General features: G+C 45.8%; 1 protein-coding gene across 3 annotated transcripts in view; it reads left to right on the top strand.

The window, feature by feature from the left end:
• Positions 1-20657, top strand: part of NPAS2 (neuronal PAS domain protein 2) — a 191571-nt gene that overhangs the window by 114231 nt on the left and 56683 nt on the right. For all 3 annotated transcript variants that reach the window (XM_021087167.1, XM_021087169.1, XM_021087168.1), the window contains exons 4-5: positions 8119-8210; positions 13823-13912. In XM_021087167.1, coding sequence (XP_020942826.1) covers positions 8119-8210; positions 13823-13912 — 182 coding nt within the window. The remainder of the gene's footprint in view (positions 1-8118; positions 8211-13822; positions 13913-20657) is intronic.

The following is a 20657-nucleotide window of genomic DNA, read 5'->3' as shown; positions in this document are numbered from 1 at the left end:
TCTTCAGATGAAATCAGACATTATGATTGGTTTTGTCTGTTGGACCCTTATTTGCACCTGTTATGAACATAATGTTCTTCCAGTGTTATGGCTAGTTCATTTTCATTGCTGTCTAGTACTCTGTTATGTGAATGTACCACTTGAATCCATCCTTGAATGTATGTCTTTCTGAGCTCATCCTCTTTTCCATTTCACTCTCCTTCAAATCCTTTTACCTCTTAGCACTGTCCACCCTGCACACCTGCTCCACTATGATTGGTACAAATTGAACAATTGTTAGGGGCTTCAGGAGCTATTCAGAAGCAAAAAGAACAGACTCCTTCTTTTTCTTAACTGTGATACCAAACATATTAAAGTCAGAAATGTCAGATTATTGAGGAGATAATTACAATTCTTCTCCGCTCACCGTGACGCTTCTCTTTCACTGCACATTTTCCTAGATTGGATGATTTCATGGAAGAGGGCACAGCCAGGACACTAGAAAATTTCATTCTACTTGTCATTATTTTATTATTTCTTTAATAATTGTATATTGCAAATGTGGCAGTATTTATATATCCTCTTTTTTCCCCAAAGCTGCCCAGGGAAGAGTAAAGAATATGTTCATTGCTTTTGTTAAAAGTCAGGGAAGAACAGTCAAGCAGGAGTACAATAAAATATTGCAACAGTATTTGATTGCCCCAATAAATTAATCACAATGGTTATATTTCCTAAATAATGATTTAGCCCAGTTGAATAGCAGGTTGGTTTGATTACCAAGATATTTTGTGCAAATTACTCAAACTAGGTCAATGCCACTGAGAAGCAGGACAGCTGTTAAATAGGACAGCTGGGATCAAGTTCATCAGTGTGACATTTATGCTGGGCTCTGTCCTCTGTGGAATTATAGAATTGTCAAATCTGGAACCTGGGAGGATCAGTCAGCAGAAATGCAGCCCCCTGACAGCAGGGGTGCCTGTGTCCATCTTGCCTTTTTCATAAGATAAAAGCTTACTCCACACAACCCACTTAAATGCAACCAAGATCACTCCCAGATCTCACTCATCCTTATTCCATATTCAAAATAAAATAGAAAAGTGCGTGACAGATTTTATGGAGACATAGAATTGTTGCACCAAAATTTGGATTAAAGCAAAAAACAAAAGCAAACAATAAGTTTTCTTTACTTATAATCCAAAGGGACATGAACCCCACAGGCATCTGCAGTGGGGTAGAAGATAGCATGGTCAGCACTCATTCAGGGCTCACCTTGAGCCAGGCAGGTGCTGTTGTAAGGGCTCTATAGAGTAACTCATCTGAACCTCCCAGAAGCCCTTTGAGTTAGTACGATTTCACAGATGAGGCAGCTGAGGCAAGAGATACTGGGCTGCCCACATCAGACAGCCAGGAAAGTGCAGAATCTAAGCCAGACCTTCTGCCTCCAGAGCCTATGTGTTTTACTTTATACCATACTGCTTCTCCGCACGAGGTGATTTATGGGGCTCTTATAGCTACAGCTATCATAGCCACACTATAGCTACTCATTTGTGTGGCCCCACTTAGACTGTTGGTTCCACCGTTGGTGACCCCTTAGAATTGCCTAAGAATTTTAAAAATACATAGAACTGGATCACATCTCACAGACTAACACATCAGAATCTCTAAGTGGAACCTGGGTCGTAAGCTGGAAACAGCTCATACCAACTTGCGAAAGACCATTGTTAAATTTTCCAGAGGTTTGCAAGCCGGTTGACATCAAGTTGGTAGCATGAAATGAGCTATGGTCTGAGAATTTATACCATGGAAAGGGGCAAACCCTGCTGTTGTAGGGGTGGAGAACCTTTTATCACCATACCCCTGGGTCAGGCCCAAGCATCGATATATTTTTAAAATTTTATTGAAGTGTAGTTGATTTACAATGTTGTGTTAGTTTCAGCCATATAACAAAGTAAATCATATATATAAATCTGAAAAAGAATGTGTATGTATATACATACACACACATATATACACACACATATATATACACATTCTTTTTCAGATTCTTTTCCTTTATAGAGTATTACAGAATATTGAGTACAGTAAGTCCTTGTTAGCTACCTATTTTATATATACTAGTATGTATCTGTTAATCCCAAACTCCTAATTTATCCTTTCCCCCTACAGATGTGATTTCAAGATCTGTGAGTCTGTTTCTGTTTTGTAAATAAGTTCATCATTTTTATTAGATTCCACATATAAGTGATGTCATATGATATTTGTCTTTGACTTAACTTCACTCAGTATGACAATCTCTAGGTCCATCCATGTTGCTGCATATGGCATTATTTTATTCTTTTTAATGGCCGAGTAATATTCCATTGTGTATGTGTACTGCATCTTCTAAGCATCAGTGTTTTCAAAGCTTCCCAGGTGATACCAGCATGCATCCAGGGTTAGGAACCGCAGATGTAGATGTGCTTTCTGCCTTCATTCTGAAGGGAGGCCACGTGATATATAAGGCACAGTGATTAGGTTCAGGTAGTCATAATTATCTAGCTCTTGCCTCAATAATCTGTCAAGCATCCCTATTTTCTCAACTTGGGAGATAAACCTTGATCTCTAGAATGCATGCTTTTCCTCTTTGAAGGAATTCAAATCAAAGTGAGAATGTGACCATATTTCCTATAGAGAAATATTGTGTCATCAGTATCTGTTACAAGAGAGAAGCCCCTAAATTATGTAAGTAGCAAGGCACATTGGACAGCTTTATCCCTGTCTGTCTAAATGTTCCTTCTATGGGGCCAGGCTGACCTGCATGTGTTCCCCTCCCTGTCGAGTCTCCACTGATTTGATATTGTTTTCTCCCAACATTGAATCCCACTTCTCATGAGTGCCCCTTCATTGTGTCTGCCTTAGTGGGTGGGGGTGGGGGTGGAGACGGCTGCAGAACAAGGAGAAATGTGCCCATTGGACAGGGTGATTGTCACCCGGTCCAACACAGTTTTTGTCCCGTTTTCTAGAATCGTCCTTGACCACATATAGCCTAAAGTCGTACTGCTGGTTCATGCACAGCAGGTGCTATTGGGAGGTGAGTGTTCCAGAGCATAACAACAACTTAAACTATAGAAGACGTTGGGGGTTCAGGTGTTAATTGTAGTGTTGCCCTAAAAATTGCTTGCAGATGGTTGTGCTTCTCTTGCCTCTAGAAACCATATTGACTTTATTGCTTTGCTAACCCTGCCCTGTCACCTGTGGCATATGGCATTGGTCTCATCCTATGCCAGCGGAGATGCGATTATAACACTGACTTCTGGAGTTCCCGTCGTGGTACAACTGAAATGAACCCGACTAGAAACCATGAGGTTGCAGGTTTGATCCTTGATGTCACTCAGTGAGTTAAGGATCCAGCCTTGCCATGAGCTGTGGTGTAGGTTGCAGACATGGCTCGGATCTGGCATTGCTGTTGCTCTGGCATAGGCTGGCAGCAACAGCTCCAATTAGACCCCTAACCTGGGAACCTTCATATGCCACAGGTACGACCCTAAAAAGCAAAACAAACAAACAAACAAACAAACAAAGCCACTGACTTATATTTCCCAGTTTAGCCTGCTTTGAGACATTGTATCTAACCTAATTTTTTTTTTTTTAATATGCTATGAGTGAAGCCTTAACTTGCAAGGGCGGTAATCAGATTGCTGAAAATCAAAGAGAATGGAATGGCAGCTTCCAGTGTTATTATGCTGTTGCTTAGAAAGTATCCAGACCTATCAAATGATCTGCAAGCTACTTATATAAAAGAAATGGGTCTTTCATTTTCCTTTACCATTAAGTTGGGTGTACCTGGATTTCCCACTGTGGCTCAGTGGTTAACAAATCCAACCTGGAACCATGAGGTTGCAGGTTTGATCCCTGGCCTTGCTCAGTGGGTTAAGGATCTGGCTTTGCTATGAGCTATGGTGTAGGTTGCAGACGCGGCTTGGATCCTACGTTGCTGTGGCTGTGGTATAGGCTGGCGGCTACAGCTCCGATTAGACCTCTAGCCTGGGAACCTCCATATGCCACGGGAGCGGCCCAAGACAAAAAAGACAAAAAAAAAATAAAAATAAAAAAACAAAAGTTGGGTGGACCTCATCTAAATCAAATGTGGGCTGCCAGAAAGACTCTGCTGGGCAAACAATTAATCTAACGGTCCAAAGAATTTTGCAGAGGAGCGTCTGTGTTGGGGAAAGGGCGGGACACTTATGGGATTAATTCATCAGCATAGCCTTGGCCCATCTCTTAGCTAGATGGTCAAAAGGAGGCACCCAATTGTCTGAGGAACTGAATGTTTCACCCTCCTCTCCTTGCCTCAGCTGGCACCCCAGAACAAAAACTGGCCAGGTTTGTATTGAGCACCCCACATCTGCTTCCCAGGATGCATTACACTGGGTGCAGCCTCTTGTGGCACCAGCTTTGAGGGTCCCCACTCTGGCCTTCACTGGTGGCCCCGTCTGCACTGCTGGCTGACTGCCTGCCAACATGGTTTCCTTTCCTGGGTTTCTTCCTGTGTTCAGTGACCAACAGCTGTTAGCGGCTTTCTTGTGCTCCTTCAAAATCATGAAAGACAAAAATCCAGCTGTGTATGACAGTATCAGCGATGCTTCCTAAAATCGAGAAGGAAGGACTCTTCCCTGCAGAGCCAGGCATTGCAGGGAATGTTGGGGGACTGAAGTCATAAAAGTTTGCAGAGTCACACGTGATATGCAGCGGAGGCTCACCAGAAACACTGATTTCATTCAGATTCATTCACTCAGACAGCAGGACATATTCAACAAGCTCCATGATGAGAAACTACCAACAGACCAGGGTCAAAGGAGAAGGGCTTTAAATGTCTCTTCTACTTTAAAGTTTATTGATTATCTGCCTGAACAATTCACATTTTCTAGGAAGTCATTAAACAGCACATGATTCACTTTGAGACAAGAGATGAATCATAGGTACTTGGATTTTTTTTTTAGCGCCAAGAAAATAATCCCTAAAGAAGACTCTTACTGCATAAAGGGGAGCAAAACATTGATTAAAGATGGAGGAAAAGGAGTTCCCACTGTGGCGCAGTGGAAATGAATCTGACTAGGAACCACGAGGTTGCAGGTTTGATCCCTGGCCTTACTCAGTGGGTTAAGGATCCGGCATTGCCATGAGCTATGGTGTAGGTCACAGAAGCGGCTCAGATCAGGTGTTGCTCTGGCTGTGGTGTAGGCTGGCAGCTGTAGCTCTGATTCGACCCCTAGCCTGGGAAACTCCGTATGCCATGGGGGCAGCCCTAAAAAAGCAAAACAAAACAAAAGAAAAAGATGGAGGAAAAACACATATATTCGGTATAGCATTTGTACTACGCATAATAATCTTATCAGAGATGTTTAGTGATACAGCAAAAATTCTTTCCAAAAGGCAGAAGACATGAAGCAACCTAAATGTCCATCAGCAGATGAATGGATAAAGAAGATGTGGTATATGTATGTTAACACACACACACACACACACACACACACACACACACACACACACACACACACAGTGAATACTACTCAGCTCTAAAAAAGAACAAAATTTTGCCATTTGCAGCAACATGAATAGACTTGGAGGACATCATGCTAAGTGAAATAAGTCAGAGAAAGGCACATACTGTGTGATATGTGGAATCTAAAAAATACAACAAGAGTTCCTGTCGTGGCGCAGTGGTTAACGAATCTGACTAGGAACCATGAGGTTGCAGGTTCAATCCCTGGCCTTGCTCAGTGGGTTAAGGATCCGGCGTTGCCGTGAGCTGTGGTATAGGTCGCAGACTCGGCTTGGATCTCGCATTGCTGTGGCTGCAGTGTAGGCCAGCGGCTACAGCTCCCATTGGACCCCTAGCCTGGAAACCAACATATGCCGCTGGAGTGGCCCTAGAGAAGGCGGGGGAAAAAAAAAAGCTTAAAAAAATAAAATAAAAATAAAAAATACAACAAACTAGTGAATATAACAAAAAAGAAGCTGATTCACAGAGGACCAACTAATGATTACCAATTGGAGGAAGAATAGACAATATAGGGGTGCAGGTGTGAGAGGTAGAAATATTGGGTATAATGTAAGCTCAACGATGTATTGTACAACATGGGAAATACAGCCAGTATTTGATACGCTTTAAATAAATGGAAAGTAACCTTGAAAAATCATATAAAAATCAAAATTAACAACCAGAAAAAGAGCCCCAAAGATTATTCAGGGAACCAAAAAAAGTGAAATGATCTGGAATTTTACAGTTCTTATAGGAAAGAACCTTGATTGGTGTTTTCCCAAACTTGACAAAAATCCTAAGAATTTACATGAAATTACCAAGTGGTGAAGCAAAATGAAATTACTCTAAATCATGAATAGCAAAAACCAGTGTCAGTCAACTATATTAAAGAAAAAAAAACAACAAGGCAGAACTAGAGTGTTTAAGGAGTCCTCTGGAGACCCATGACTATGAAATTTACAAATATGAATAATAGCAGAACCAGGTAGTTAACGTGAAACAGGCAAAGTACAGATTAACCCCAAAAAGTTTCGAGAAGGGTAAATTTGGCCTTAAAAACAACTCGGTAACATGTATTTGTATAGTACATTGTACCTCAGTAACTGGAAATGCTAAAAAATCCATTATATTCTTTTTAAAATTTTTCTTTAATTTTTCTTAGAATATAGTTTATTTACATACAGTGTGTTAGTTCCTGCTGTACAGCACAGTGACCCAGCCACACAGACATATACATTCCTGTTTTCATCCCATCTTCCATCACGTTCGACCCCAAGAGACTGGACATAGTTCCCTGTGCTGTACAGCAGGACACCATTGCTCATCCACTCCAAAGGTAACAGTTTACAGTTACCAACCCCAAACTCCCCGACCATCCCATTTCCTCCCCTCTCCCCCAGGGCAACCACAACTCTGATCTCCCTGTCCCTGATCTGCTTCTGCTTTGTAGATAGGATCATTTGTGCCATATTTTAGATTCCACTTATATGTGATATCATATGATATTTGTCTTTCTCTTTCTGACTTGCTTCACTTAATTTGAGAATCTCTAGTTGCATCTGGCATTATCTTGGTCTTTTTTGTAAATGGCATTATCTTGGTCTTTTTTATAGCCAAGTAGTATTCCATTGTGTATATGTACCACATCTTCTTTTTTTTTATTTTATATATATATATTTTTTATTTTCCCACTTTACAGCAAGGGGATCAAGTTATCCTTACATGTATATATTACAATTACATTTTTTCCCCACCCTTTTCATTCATCTGTTAATGGATATTTAGGTTGTTTCCATGTCTGAGCTATCGTGAATAGTGCTGCAGTGAACATAGGGGTGCATGTATCTTTTAGGGGTTTTTTTGGGTTTTGGGGTTTTTTGTCTGTTTGTTTGTTTTGCTTTTTAGGGCCATACCATGGCATATGGAGGTTCCTAGGCTAGAGTCGGAATCGGAGCTATAGCTGCTGGCCTACACCACAGCCACAGCAACGTAGGATCCTTAACCCACCGAGCAAGGCCAAGGATCGAACCTGCAACCTCATGGTTCCTAGTCAGATTCGTTTCCACTGCACCGCAATGGGAACTCCCAAGTGTTTCTTTTTGAATGAAAGTTTTGCACAGACACATTGATTATGTACCACACACCTAAGATGTTTCTGGAACTTTGGCAGTCCCAGCACCCTAAAGCATTTTGTTTCACCTTGACTGTGAAAAAGAAGCCTAAGGCTATGCCTCTCCATCCCTGTCCTTGTTACTGCTGCCTTGATAGGCAATAGCTACCTAACTGCAGCCAGCAAGGATGGGATTTGTCACGGAGAAGTTCAAGGGCATCATGCCCCCTGCTAGCCACAGCTACATCTCATGCAGAGTGTGGGGTGCTTCCCCCCATAAACCTCATCAAAAGGGTGTGAAAATGTCAAGGACATGGGTTCATCATGTCCCAAGTCCCCAGTCCTTGGTGATCAGAATAACATGTCCTCATATCAGCTTCTTTCGTTAAACTACACATTCACACAAAATCACGCAGAACTGTCATATGCTTCATTTGTTAATTCCAATTTCTAGGTGTCTTTGAATCTAAAAGATTATTTACGTTGCTGTTTTTTTTTTTTTTTTTAGAAGTCTCAGCACAAACGGAAATTTGTGACATTCAGCAGGATTGGAAACCTTCGTTCCTCAGTAATGAAGAATTCACCCAGCTGATGTTGGAGGTGAGATGCACTTTCCAATTAGCTTAATGGATTGCTTGTTCCAGATAAGACCCAGTGCCCAAAGTAAATAGCCGTTCTTGATCCTGGAAAGAGGGCTGAGAACAGACAGCCTCTTGAAACCTGCTTGCTCTTTGTTTTGACTACCAAGTTGGTAGAATCAGGAAGCCCCAACTTAATGTGAGTGTGTACCGTTGCCACGATGACTGTAGGACAGACCCACTCACATTGCCAGACTAGAGGACACCTAGTGGGGGAGCCAGGCAAGGACAGAATTGGAGGTTGGGAGAGTGAGGGGGAGGGGAGAGAAATATGACATCTCTGCACTTTATTTATGTAGAATATAATGCCATGATTATATTTTTTCCTTAGTAGGACACATTTTGAAAGCAAAATCCTTCTTTGAAAATTATGCTTTTAGGAGTTCCCATTGTGGCTCAGCAGGTTAAGAGCTCAACCAGTATCCATGAGGACGTAGGTTCGATCCCTGGCCTCACTCAGTGGGTTAAGGATCCAGTGTTACCGTGAGCTGTGGTGTAGGTCACAGATGCTGCTTGGATCTGGCGTGGCTGTGGCTATGGCTGTGGCATAGGCCAGCAGCTGCAGCTCCGATTAGAACCTGAGCCTAGGAACTTCCATATGCTGCAAGTGTGGTCCTAAAAGAAAGAAGAAAAAAAAAGAAAGTTATGCTTTTAACTTGAGCTCTTATTCCATCCGCATGACATGTGGCTATGTGACTGCCTCCCCACCCAGCATACACTCTCTCTGTACCAGGAAGGACGCTCACATGTCTCCCTCTGGAAAGTTAAGTGCCCTCTCCCATCTGCTGGGCTGTATTTGAGGAAATCTGGCTGATCGGAGCGCATGGCCTTCCTCAAGGTTGAGTTTCTATGTGGGTGAAACCTCTCGGTATAGACAAGGATAAGTTGCTGTGAAAACATCCGGCCGCCGGTGCTGACTTCTAAACTGGGGATGAGACTGGGAGTGCGTGGACATGACAGTGGGTGGAGAGAAAGGCTCATACGCAGTATGTCTGGGCCCTTGAATTAGCAGAAGAAAACTAGGACAGATGAGTTGAGCCAGAGGGAGTTAGACGCTGGCTGTGTCTATCATTCCTGGCAGAGTTTTAGAGAGTAGCTACGTCTTTCTCTCTCCCGTCTTCTGTGCCTATATAAGACTGATGTAAACTTTAATTTACATAGATTAACTATGCAGAAAACAGAAAGTACGGGAGGAAGAAAATGCCAGAATGAAGATGTCCAAATATTATGAAATATAAATGCATTAATGAACATTTGCATGAAGTGAACGATACTTAAATCTGCAAGTGAACTATATTTAAAGAAAATACAGAACTTTCTCCAGAAGCAATGCATGTTAAGTATGTTAAATTTAGAGCAACTTGTGAAATATAATGTTGAATTAATGTATCATTATGCTACTTCACAAAAATCATTTTATCTTTTAGTTCTTAGGGAGAAGTCATTAAAATCCAGAACCCTATAGCACCCAGCCTCATTTTAAGAGCCTGTAATACAACCCTTTTTCCCCCAGTGAGTTTCAAGGTATCAAAAGTATTTGAGGAAACAAAACTTTCATAAAGTTAGAAATGGATAAAAATTTGGGCTGAAATGAGACTTAGGTAACTAGAGGTTTTGGAGAAAGAAGATTTTAGATTTGTATGGATATACTTTATGTACTTTCTTCTGCTCCCAGTGTAGACTCCTTGAAACTAATCTCAAGGAAATTGGGAGTTCCTGTTCTGGCGCAGCAGTTAAGAACCCGACATAGCATCCATGAAGATTCAGGTTCGATTCCTGGCCTTGCTCGGTGGGTTAAGGATCCAGCGTTGCCGCGAATTGTGTGTAGGTTGAAGATGCAGCTCAGGTCTGGGGTTGCTGAGGCTGCAGCCTAGGCCAGCAGCTGCAACTCTTGATTCAGCCCCCAGCCTAGGAAATTCGGTATGCCATGGCTGCAGCCATAAAAAGAAAAAAAGAAAGGAAATCATGCTAGATGAATGAATTGGACTTAAAATTAAGCCTGTGAACTAAGCAGGCCTTCTGGGTAAATTGCAGTTTGCAGCATCTGGGAAACCCAACAACCAGAACCTTAGATTTATCTCTGTCTGGTTTAGGCTTCTATTCCACCCCATTGCTCATCCATAGACAGAGACCAGGTGATGGGGATCTGGAGCCTCTAACCTTCCCCAGGATGGTCCGCAAGAGAGGATGCTGTCATTTCCCATGATGCACTTCTCCATCGTGTGCATCCCATTCCAGCTGCACGTCCCCCTCCTCTGTGCAGAGCCATTTCAGGGACCATGAGGAATCCAGATGCCATGTCTTTGAAACCAAGAGGTTCCTTTTTTAAATGAGGATGGACTGCAGGACAGAACCCATGTGGCCTCAGGGAACTGCACCGCTGTTACCTTCCGGACGTGAAGCCCTCCTTCTCTTCTCCCCAAAAGGCCCCACACCAGACTCCAGGAGAACTCTGAACATTGTGGAATTTCATAGAACAACAGTAACTTGGTTGCCGACCAACCAACCATGTTGGCCAAGATGGTGGCTTTAAGCCCTGGAACAAGTAAACCCCAAAAAGGAAGCACTCTGGTTGACTGGCACTTAGGGAGTATGTCTTTTCTCCCGGCCCAGAGATTGTCGCAGGGAAGATGAGAAACATTCCATCAGAACCAGGAATTGGCAGAAAGGGTGGTTTTGTTTCCCTCCAATGTGAGGCAGGTATGAAACTCAGGCCATTATGGAATCTCTAGAATCTCTGAGGCTCCGCCATTGCAACAAGAGGTCCCTGTTGCAACAAGAGGGACACACTGCTTTTCTAACACGTTCCATTGAGTCACTCTCAAGTGCTGCCGATGGGACTTTTAAAACCATAACACGTGTTCTTAAAGCAGTGACTCAGTGCAGTTCTCATGTGTTTGATGGAAAATGCCAATGGGCTGATTAGCGTTATCTTCTGTTTATAAATATCTTCAGCTTTTTAACAGCCACTTGTTTTACAGATCCAAAGGGGGGCCAAGAAGATAATTTGTGCAAGAAGATAATTTGTATTGCTGCTTCTTTTCCTGATAGCCTAATCTGCTTTTTCTAAAACAGTCCAGCTGACGTCATCAACAGCGCCCACACCTCTTAAAAGTAATTCACCTCCAGGAGTGTTGCAAATATGATTTGTTTTTAAATTTGGTAAAATACTTGTGGGCAAAAGAAAGAAAACTGACTAGGATATACTTCTCTGTTCACCAAGACCCATCTACTCTAGGATTTCTCTGGCTCGGGACTAATGGCGTTCTTGGACCTGATAATTCTTTATTGTAGAGACATCTGTGCATTATAGGAGAGGTGTCTTAAAGCATCCTTGGCCTCTATCCAACTAGACACCAGGAGCACCCACCCCAGAAGTGACAACCAGAAGTGTCTCCAGATCTTGCTGGCTGTCCCCAGCAGGGGCAAAGTTGGAAGCCACAGATATCATCCAGGAGGAGGAGGTCCACTTCAGAAATGTGCTTTCATTATATCTCTCAGTCCTAAACCCTGCAATACCTATGAAATAATAAGTGACCCTCGTGCTACCTGTCCTGGTGAAAAGAACCGTGTGCCACATGCTATTGGTGCCCCTCTCCACGTGCTGACTGGACTGTTTCCGGGTCCTGGGGCAGCACGCTCAGCCTCACTTCCCCACCCTGAGAGAACCTATGCCCTTTGGCTGTGCAGCTGCTCGGTGACACCTGGGAGGGTCTAGCTGAGTGCATGCAAAATGTTCCCAGAACTATCTAAACACCTATTTCCAAAAACACATTTCACTTTGGGGTTTTTTTTCCCCCTGCAAATTGGAAGTAGTCCCATACTTGGGATAGATGGTATTTCAATGGTACAGACAGTGAAGAAACAGTCAGAATTTATAGTGATGGGCTCCCTGAGCATTTCACCCCGCCACAGACTGGTTTGGGGTGAGATGGGCTTTGTGTTTAATCTCCTGTCTTCTCGGTGTGCCAGTTGCCAGTCTGACCCCATTCTCTGGTGAAGGTAGTCTGGATGTTAGAAATCCACTTTCTCATGTGTCTTATGAACGTGTTCTGAGCACCTGATAAGCAATCTGAAAACAGCCAAACGTGTCTGTGAGAAAACATCGACAGTGGGCATCTTCTCATTTCTGTCACGAGCACCTAATATATAGCAGGCACTTGATAAAAGCGTTTAAGCAAAGGAATTTCTTAGACATTCTGAAATTCAGTCTGCAAATTCCGCATCCGAGAATGTGGGATCCATGGATTCTGGGAACGTGAGCATCAAGGATTTTGGTGTCTACAGGGTCCTGGGACCAGTCCCCCACATGGATCCCCAGGACCAGCTGTGTTCATGGACACCGTTGCTTTACAGAGCCCTTTCCCCTCAGGCCTTACTTTGCACTGGGGTGGATTCATTTGAATATTCTTTCCAAAGCCATCTTTCAGGAGGTATGTCTATGACACTGAATGCAGGCAGAGTTCTACCCTGACCAGAAGGCAAACTTTCTGTTTCTAAAGCCTCTGTGAGTTCTGATATCTTTTAATAAATGTTTATCATGAACTCAAAGTGATACTGGGGATAGGGGGATAGGAACCATAAGATAGCATTGACATGTTTTGTTTGTTTGTTTTGTTTTGTTTGCTTTTTTTAGGGCCTCACCCGTAGCATTTGGAGGTTCCCAGGCTAGGGGTCCAGTCGGGGCTAGGGGTCCAATCAGAGCTACAGCTCCAGGCCTGCGCCACAGCAACATCAGATCCAAGCCGCGTCTGCAGCCTACCCCACAGCTCACGGCAATGCCAGATCCTTAACCCACTGAGTGAGGCCAGGGATCAAACCTGTAACCTCATGGTTCCTAGTCAGATTCATTTCTGCTATGCCACAATGGGAACTCCTCACCGACATCTTTTAATGGTAATTGCGATAGTTCTGATTCAGTCCAAATGTACAAGTATCATTAAAATGATTTAGGTAGGAGTTCCCCCTGTGGCACAGTGGGATTGGCAGCATCTCTGCAATGCCAGGATGCAGGTTTGATCCCCGGCCTAGCACAGTGGGTTAAATGTAGGTAGGTCGGTCACAACAGTGGCTCTGATCTGATCTGTGGCTTGGGAACTCTGTATGCTAACAGGGCAGCCAGAAAAGAAAAAAAAACTACTTAGGTAATTTCCACAGTAAATTTTGTTCTCTGGTACCAGGAAGTCACATTTCTCACTGAGTCATCTTGTGCTTTCCGAGCACTTTACCTGGGATCCACAAATGCTGTGTAAGAAACTGTCTTGTGGAGTTCCCTGGTGGGTCAGCAGGTTAAGGATCCAGCATTGTCACTGCTGTGGCATGGGTTCTGTGCCTGGTCTGGGAACTTCTGTAGGCCATGGGTATAGCAAAAAAAAAAAAAAAAAAAAAGAAAGAAAGAAAGAAAGAAAGAAACTGTCTTGTGTGCAAGACAGAATTTGCTGTGAGGCTAGTGGTGGAAATAATTGAAAGGTTACAAAACAAATTCAGTGTCATAACCCCGGGTCCTTGGCTTCAGGAACAGCCTCCTCTGTAAAAGCATGACTGAGGAGCTCTCAACTGTTGCATTTTCTGCAGGCTTTAGATGGCTTCATCATCGCAGTGACAACGGACGGCAGCATCCTCTATGTTTCTGACAGCATCACGCCACTGCTTGGGCATCTACCGGTGAGTTTCTGCCCGGAGGGCCTTTGCCTATTTGTGTTGTCCTCTCCCCTGGAAACTAATTCACAGCTCAGGTTGGGGGGCGGGGCACTGCAGGTGCGGGGAGGCCAGTGTGTGAGGTCGATCAAGGAATGCCTTCTACCAGGCTGAGCCTGAGCCCCAGGGGTGTCCAGAGCGGGGGCGGGAATGGGCCTGTGTGGTCTTGGACCCAGCAAGGCGCTGTGGTCTTGACAAAGCAAGACCTGGAGTGGGGCTGTGGTGCAGGTCCTTAACCTTCAGTGCCCCAGAAGACCACCCAGGAGCCCTGGGCCAAGAGCTCAGAGCTCAGAGCCTTTACCAAGGCTGACAGATGCCCACAGGGGAGCAAAGGGTCCAGAACTAGTGGAGGAATGTGTGCTGTAGGCTGGAGATGGGGCAGGGTTAGGGCATCCCTGAGGCCTGGCTAAGATGCAGTAGGTTGTGACATTTGCTGGTGGTAGGGGCTCAGCGACAGGGATGAGCCTAAGGAGCAGGGGGTTGAAATACTCTGGGAGGACGTTGTTGGGCCAGGAGGGCCTTGGGGAACCAGGGTAGTTTAAGTAGGAGGGTGCAGAGGTGGAGGTGCAGGTGTTCAGGGCCCTCCTGTTCCTCCACCTGCCCTTTTCTTCCTCCCCCTCCCCTCCCCTCTCCCTCCCTTCCCTTCCCCCCCTTCCTCCCCTCCCCTTCCCCTCTTCTTCTCTCCTCCCTCCCCCTCCCTCTCCTTCCCTTTCTTGTATCCCTCTTTCTTTCCCTCCCCTCCCTCTCTCTCCCCCTCCCTCCCCCTCTCCTCTCCTCCTCTCTCTCCCCCTTTCTCCCCTCTCCCCCCATCTCCCTCACATCTCCTCCTCTTGGCCTGAACCTCACTGGCTTTCTGGTACCCACTCAGGAGGCACTGACCCACAGAGCAGCACCTGGCTGGTAGAGGGTACACCTTTGACGGCCCCTGGAGGCGTTTGGCCAGCCTTCCTTTTCGTGCAGCATCACAGTTTATTCCCACAGAGCCTGACCTGGAATGAAGCTGTACCAGCATCCTGTGGGAATAACTGGGATAATTAGTCTTTTCTCTCCTCCCAACAAGCCCCAGCGGACTGCTTAGCCCCCATGGCCCCTCTTCCACACTTGGGTCAATGTGCAGTAGATATGATGAGGAGGGACCAGCCTGCCCTGGGTTCCCATGCACGGGAAATCACGGCCAGGAGGACCCTGGAGGACCACGGCGGCCTCTCCTTAGCTGCGCATGCGCGGGAGCGGTCCCCGCCTGACTTTGTGGGCAGCTTGCCCTCCTTGCAGTGATGAGTCCAGCCCACTTGTGCCCAGGAGTCCACGTCATCCTGAGTCTTACTTTTCCTCAGAAGCCCCTCCCAGCTCCCATTGCTTCTGCAAAGGATACTTGTGGAGGTCAAGGCCGTGGTCCATGTTTTCCCTTTGCAGGTTGCTGTGTGTTGTAACCCAGGAAAGCATCCTTTACTTGGCAAGGCAGATAGATGCCTTTCTTCAACCCAAATCTGTCGGACCTTTGCGGTTCAGCCCATTTCCCTGCACCATTTCCAGGGTGCGGTGAGAGAACCCTGGAAGAGGCTGATTCTCACCCAGCACAAAGGAGTCAGGAGCGGGCTTTCATCTTGATTTTGATCTCAGGCTAGAGTAGTGATGAGGCCGATGTGAGCAATACACAAGTCACCCCGTTCAATCAGCCAGGTGTATTTTGGCTGATATCAGGAGACAGGTGCTGCTTAGGGATTATGTTGAGTGGACAGGATGGGGCAGGGAGAGGCCCTGATGGAAAGTGAAGATGCGGCGTTTCCTGAATGTCCAGCGAATGAGCCCAGAACTGTTCGGGGGCCACAGGGTTTGCACTGTTCTGCTTTCTGCTCTTGGAATTATCTGATTGCCCAGTTGCCATGCGTGGCAAAGGGAACTTAGAAAGTAAGTGAGGAATTCTTCTGATTGCAACTTATGGAGCAATTAGAATCACCTTTATAAATTACTTTCTTACTCTGAAAGGGCCAGAAATGACCTGGAATCTAATGTATTAACGACAGGCTCATTTGAACATTGATTAAGTGCCTACACATGGCCCTAAGCCCAGATGCACACCATGTGAGCCCTGATCCCCCAGTGGGGGTGAGCCCCAGATTTAACCTCTCTTCACTTTCAGTTTGCCTTGTCCAGCCTGTACCCAAATCGTCGTCTTCCTCCCCCTTTTTACTTACCATTCATTCACTGGCACCCTTGTTACAAGACTTCCCTGGTACCAGGGAAGGGTGGATACGAGACTTGCCTGGTACCAGTCAGCATACACCTGCCCTGTCACCTCTACTAGACAGAGGACAAGACTGAGGTGGCCTAGCCAGTGAGATGCGGAGGAGGGCTGACACCAGGCTCAACTGAGCATAGAGCCCAAGCTTGTCCCCGCTCTGCTCTGGTGCTTTTCTGATGCCAAGGATTCATTGCCCTTTAGGAATTCCACCTTCGGTTTAGTTCACTTCAATTCAGACTTGCTCACTACTCAGTTCAAGCCCCGGACCTGTCCACAGACAACGTGGTGATTCACATGGACCATGTGAGATTCTTTAACCTTAAGGGTTTATAACTGTGTTGAGAGATTGTTCTTGTTAATCCATTGGAGTCTAATAGAAAGATGCTACTGTTTATTGAGCACTTACTATGTACCAGGCACCATGAAGAGTCCCTTCCATGCATTAATATGTGTAAAGCACTTAGAAGGTCCACTCCCCTTGTCCTTATTGAACCTTATGATGACCCTATAAAATAGCGACTTAGGAGTTCCCGTCGTGGAGCAGTGGTTAACGAATCCGACTAGGAACCATGAGGTTGCGGGTTCGATCCCTGCCCTTGCTCAGTGGGTTAACGATCCGGCGTTGCCGTGAGCTGTGGTGTAGGTTGCAGACGCGGCTCGGATCCCGCGTTGCTGTGGCTCTGGCGTAGGCCGGTGGCTACAGCTTCAATTCAACCCCTAGCCTGGGAACCTCCATATGCCTCGGGAGCGGCCCAAGAAATAGCAACAACAACAACAAAAGACAAAAGACAAAAAAAAAAAAAAAAAAAAAGAAAATAGCGACTTAGCCCTGTTCACAGATGAGGAAACTGAGGCATAGAGTGGCTAAGGTTCCACAGCTGGCACGTGGTGGGGCTGGGATTTGAACTCGGGCACTTTGACTCCAGAACTTGGTGCTTACCCACCACTCAGAAATCTCCATATGAGTTCCCCTCGTGGCTCAGCAGTTAACGAACCCAGCTAGTATCCATGAGGATGAGGGTTCCATCCCTGGCCTCACTCAGTGGGTTAAGGATTCGGCATTGCCATGAGCTGTGGTGTAGGTTGCAGATGTGCCTCAGACCTGGCGTGGCTGTGGCTGTGGCTGTGGCTGTGGTGTAGCCTGGCAGCTGCAGCTCTGATTCAACCCCTAGCCTGGGAACTTCCATATGCTGCAGGTGCGGCCCTAAAAAGACAAAAAAGAAAAAAGAAATCTCCATATGACAGATTCTGTCTCCATGTGACAAAAGCTGAATGTTCTCAGGATGCGGTGGTGTTAGAAAGGGCCAGAATGAGAATCTGGGAGGTGATGGCTAGTCTTGTGAAAGAGGCAGCCTCTGAGCGAGGCCTGGCCAACAGAGACCTGGCAGGCAGAGGGCAGGAGGCCAAAGGCTCCCAGCAGCAGAGGCTCCCCTGGGGTGGTCATCATAGGCTGGCATGCCAAGTGGTACATCCCACTGTGTCCCGTTGTGTGGCCTGGGATTAGGGGGCCATCAGGAATGGGGTGAGGAGGGAAGAGTAGTAGCAAGGATTCCTTTCTGCTTCTGACCTTGTCAAACGTCACACCAGCTCTCTCTGCCCTTCTTACTGCTAGAAGCTCAGAAATGGCAAAAGTTAACACGATAGATTTTTGCACAACAGGTTCCTGCTGAAAGATTCTAGAACTTTCCTTTCCTATTTGACAGGGAAAGGAAAGAAGAAAATAGTAGCTCAAAGCAGAAAATTATTTTAAACTAAAGTCAGACCTTATCTGTGGTGGTGATGCCAGCACATTTTGGCACCCAGAATTAACCCAGGCAGTCAAAGAAGAGACGAGCATGGCAGCCGAGCGCCCTGATGGAGGACCAGGGGCTAGAGGGGTTTCTGCCATGAAAACTTTTCAGAAAAGATCTAAGGGGCATGAGTGGCAGGCCTGGGACAGAATTGGGAAAGTACAGCTGAGGCAGAACCAAATGACACCCAGAGTCAGCACCGTCTGTGTTTCCTGTTTGGGTTGTTTTTTGTTTTTTGGTTTTTTTTTTTTGACTTTTGAAAAAGCTTCCCAGACTGCTTTTCAGATTTGTCAGTGAATTCAGTGTTTACCTAATGTGCTGAGCCACACCAAGCTCATCAAGCAGAAGCCCCCAGCCCCAGCCCCCGAGCACAGTACCCACGTGCCCAGAAAGCTTGCTGAACAAGGGACTGGGTTTGTAAGTGAGGCTGTTGTATTGACAGCGATTGCAATCAGCTCGGCATGAGTGCGCAGCGCCTCGGAAGCAAGAAGCATGGGCGTGGATAACACAGCTCCCCCTCCACCCCCGAGAAAATCTAAGGCACAAAGTGACTGTAAAGTTGGAAAGTTGGAGAAATCTACACACCAGAAAATCCTTGCATGTGTTAATAGATGCAAACTATTGCTTTTGGAGTAGATAAGCAATGAGATCCTGCTGTATAGCACTGGGAACTATATCTGGTCACTTATGATAGAGCATGATAATGTGAGAAAAAAGAATGTGTACATGGATGTGTGACTGGGACACCTTGCTGTATGATGGAAAGTTGACAGAACACTGCAAACCAGCTATAATGGAGAAAATAAAAATCATTATTAAAAAAAATCCTTGCATGTAATGCTGGTAATGCTTGCATGAAAGCTTCAAGGTCAAAGTCACAGGGGCAAGTTCCTGGGGCAGGGGCCATGGCAGGGAGAAGAGGTCACAGAGACAGAGCACTGGCTCACGATACCTTGAAACACAGCAGCGAGGCCTTGGCTATGTGGCGCTTTCCAGAAAGCATGCCTCTGACCGCCATCATCCACCTGCCCTCACCTGAGGGAGACTCCACTTGGTCCAGGTCATCACGTTAGAGCTGACTCTGGGTCCAGGTGGATCAGGGAGGGGTGCTCTGTCCAGGAGGGGGGTCAGCAGGGAAGTGTGGCTGCAACTCAGAGTTGACCTCAGGTTAAAAGGGTCAAGGTTGCAGTTAGATTTGTTTGATTTCCATGTGCCTTTTGATCTTTATATATCGTACATGAGGGAGTGTGTATAAAACATGTGCTCTGGGAGTTCCCATTGTGGCTCAGCAGGAACAAATCTGACTAGCCTCCATGAGGATGCAGGTTCAATCCCTGGCCTCACTCAGTGGGTTAAGGATCCGGCATTGCCATGAGCTGTGGTGTAGGTCGCAGACGCGGCTCAGATCTGGTGTTGCTGTGGCTGTGGTGTAGGCCGGCAGCTACAGCTCTGATTAGACCCCTAGCCTGGCAACCTCCATATGCTGAGGGTGCAGCCCTAAATAAAGAAAAAAACAAAAAAACCACATACATGCTCTGTGTTTAACTTAATGTTGCGGTGAGCATGAACGTATGCAATGCGATGGCTGAGGGTAAGACACAGAGCATGACTAGGATCACAGAAGGTCCGTCTACTCCTTCTTCATCACATCCCACCTTCCACCTGGAGAGGATAAATTCCAGATCATTGTGTCCTGGTTTCTCCCTGCAGTTCTACCAACTTTTAATTCATCACTAAACTCTGTATTTTAGTGTGACCTTCTGTTTAACTTTATGCAAACTCGAAGCATCATAGGAAAGGTACTCCTGTGGCTTCTCCTTTTTGCTCAGCATCGTTTCGAGATTTGTCCATCTCACACCATCTGGACTAGGTGGTGCTGTTTTGTCCTCTTGGCTATAGGCTTGTGCTACCAGCCCTGCCCCCAGGGCCAGCATGCAACGCTAAGACGGGGCGTCTGTGGACACTCAGCACATATTTCCTGGTGAACATTTGTAAGCATCCTTCAGAGAGCAGACTGTGCGTGAGGTCACCTTTACTAGGTGAAGTGTTGTTTCCATGGTGATGGCACCAACTCACCCTCCACCTGTGGAGGAGAGGGTTCCAGCTGCTCCATGTCACCAGAACTCAGTATTGTCAGGATTGTCACTTTTTGTCAACCTAGTGTGTGCAGGTCTTTCCTGGAGTTTTGATTTGCTTTTCTCCCAGTTGCTGAGGTGACTGGGTGTCTCTGCATAGTTTGTCAGCCTTTTGGATTTCTTTTTTTTCGTGAAATGCTTGTTTGGGTAATTGCCATCTTCCTGCTGGATTATCTGGGTTTTTTTGTGTAATGGTTTGTAAAGCATGCTTTCCACGTTCTGGATGCTAGTCCTTTGGCACCTCCTGGTCACTCTGCCTAGAGTAACAGGGATGGACAAATACATGACACCTGATACTGGACAGGTGAGATGGGCAGTGTATTAGTCACACACACAGCCCCGGGGATGAGGGCACTGCATGCTACACAGGCCAGGGACTGTCAACCCTTGTCAGGATGAGCAGTAACTGTGCCTGGACCCCGTTAAGGAGGGTTGTTTTGCTAGGAGACCTTCTTGGTGGCAAGAAGGAAGGAACTTTGAGAGTTCCTGTCATGGCTCAGTGGAAACCAATCTGACTAGCATCTGTGAGGATGCAGGTTCAATCC

This window comes from Sus scrofa, chromosome 3 (assembly GCF_000003025.6).
Source record: "Sus scrofa isolate TJ Tabasco breed Duroc chromosome 3, Sscrofa11.1, whole genome shotgun sequence".
Lineage (NCBI taxonomy): Eukaryota > Metazoa > Chordata > Mammalia > Artiodactyla > Suidae > Sus > Sus scrofa.
Note: the sequence above shows the minus strand (reverse complement) of the source record. Positions and strands in the feature narration are given on the sequence as shown.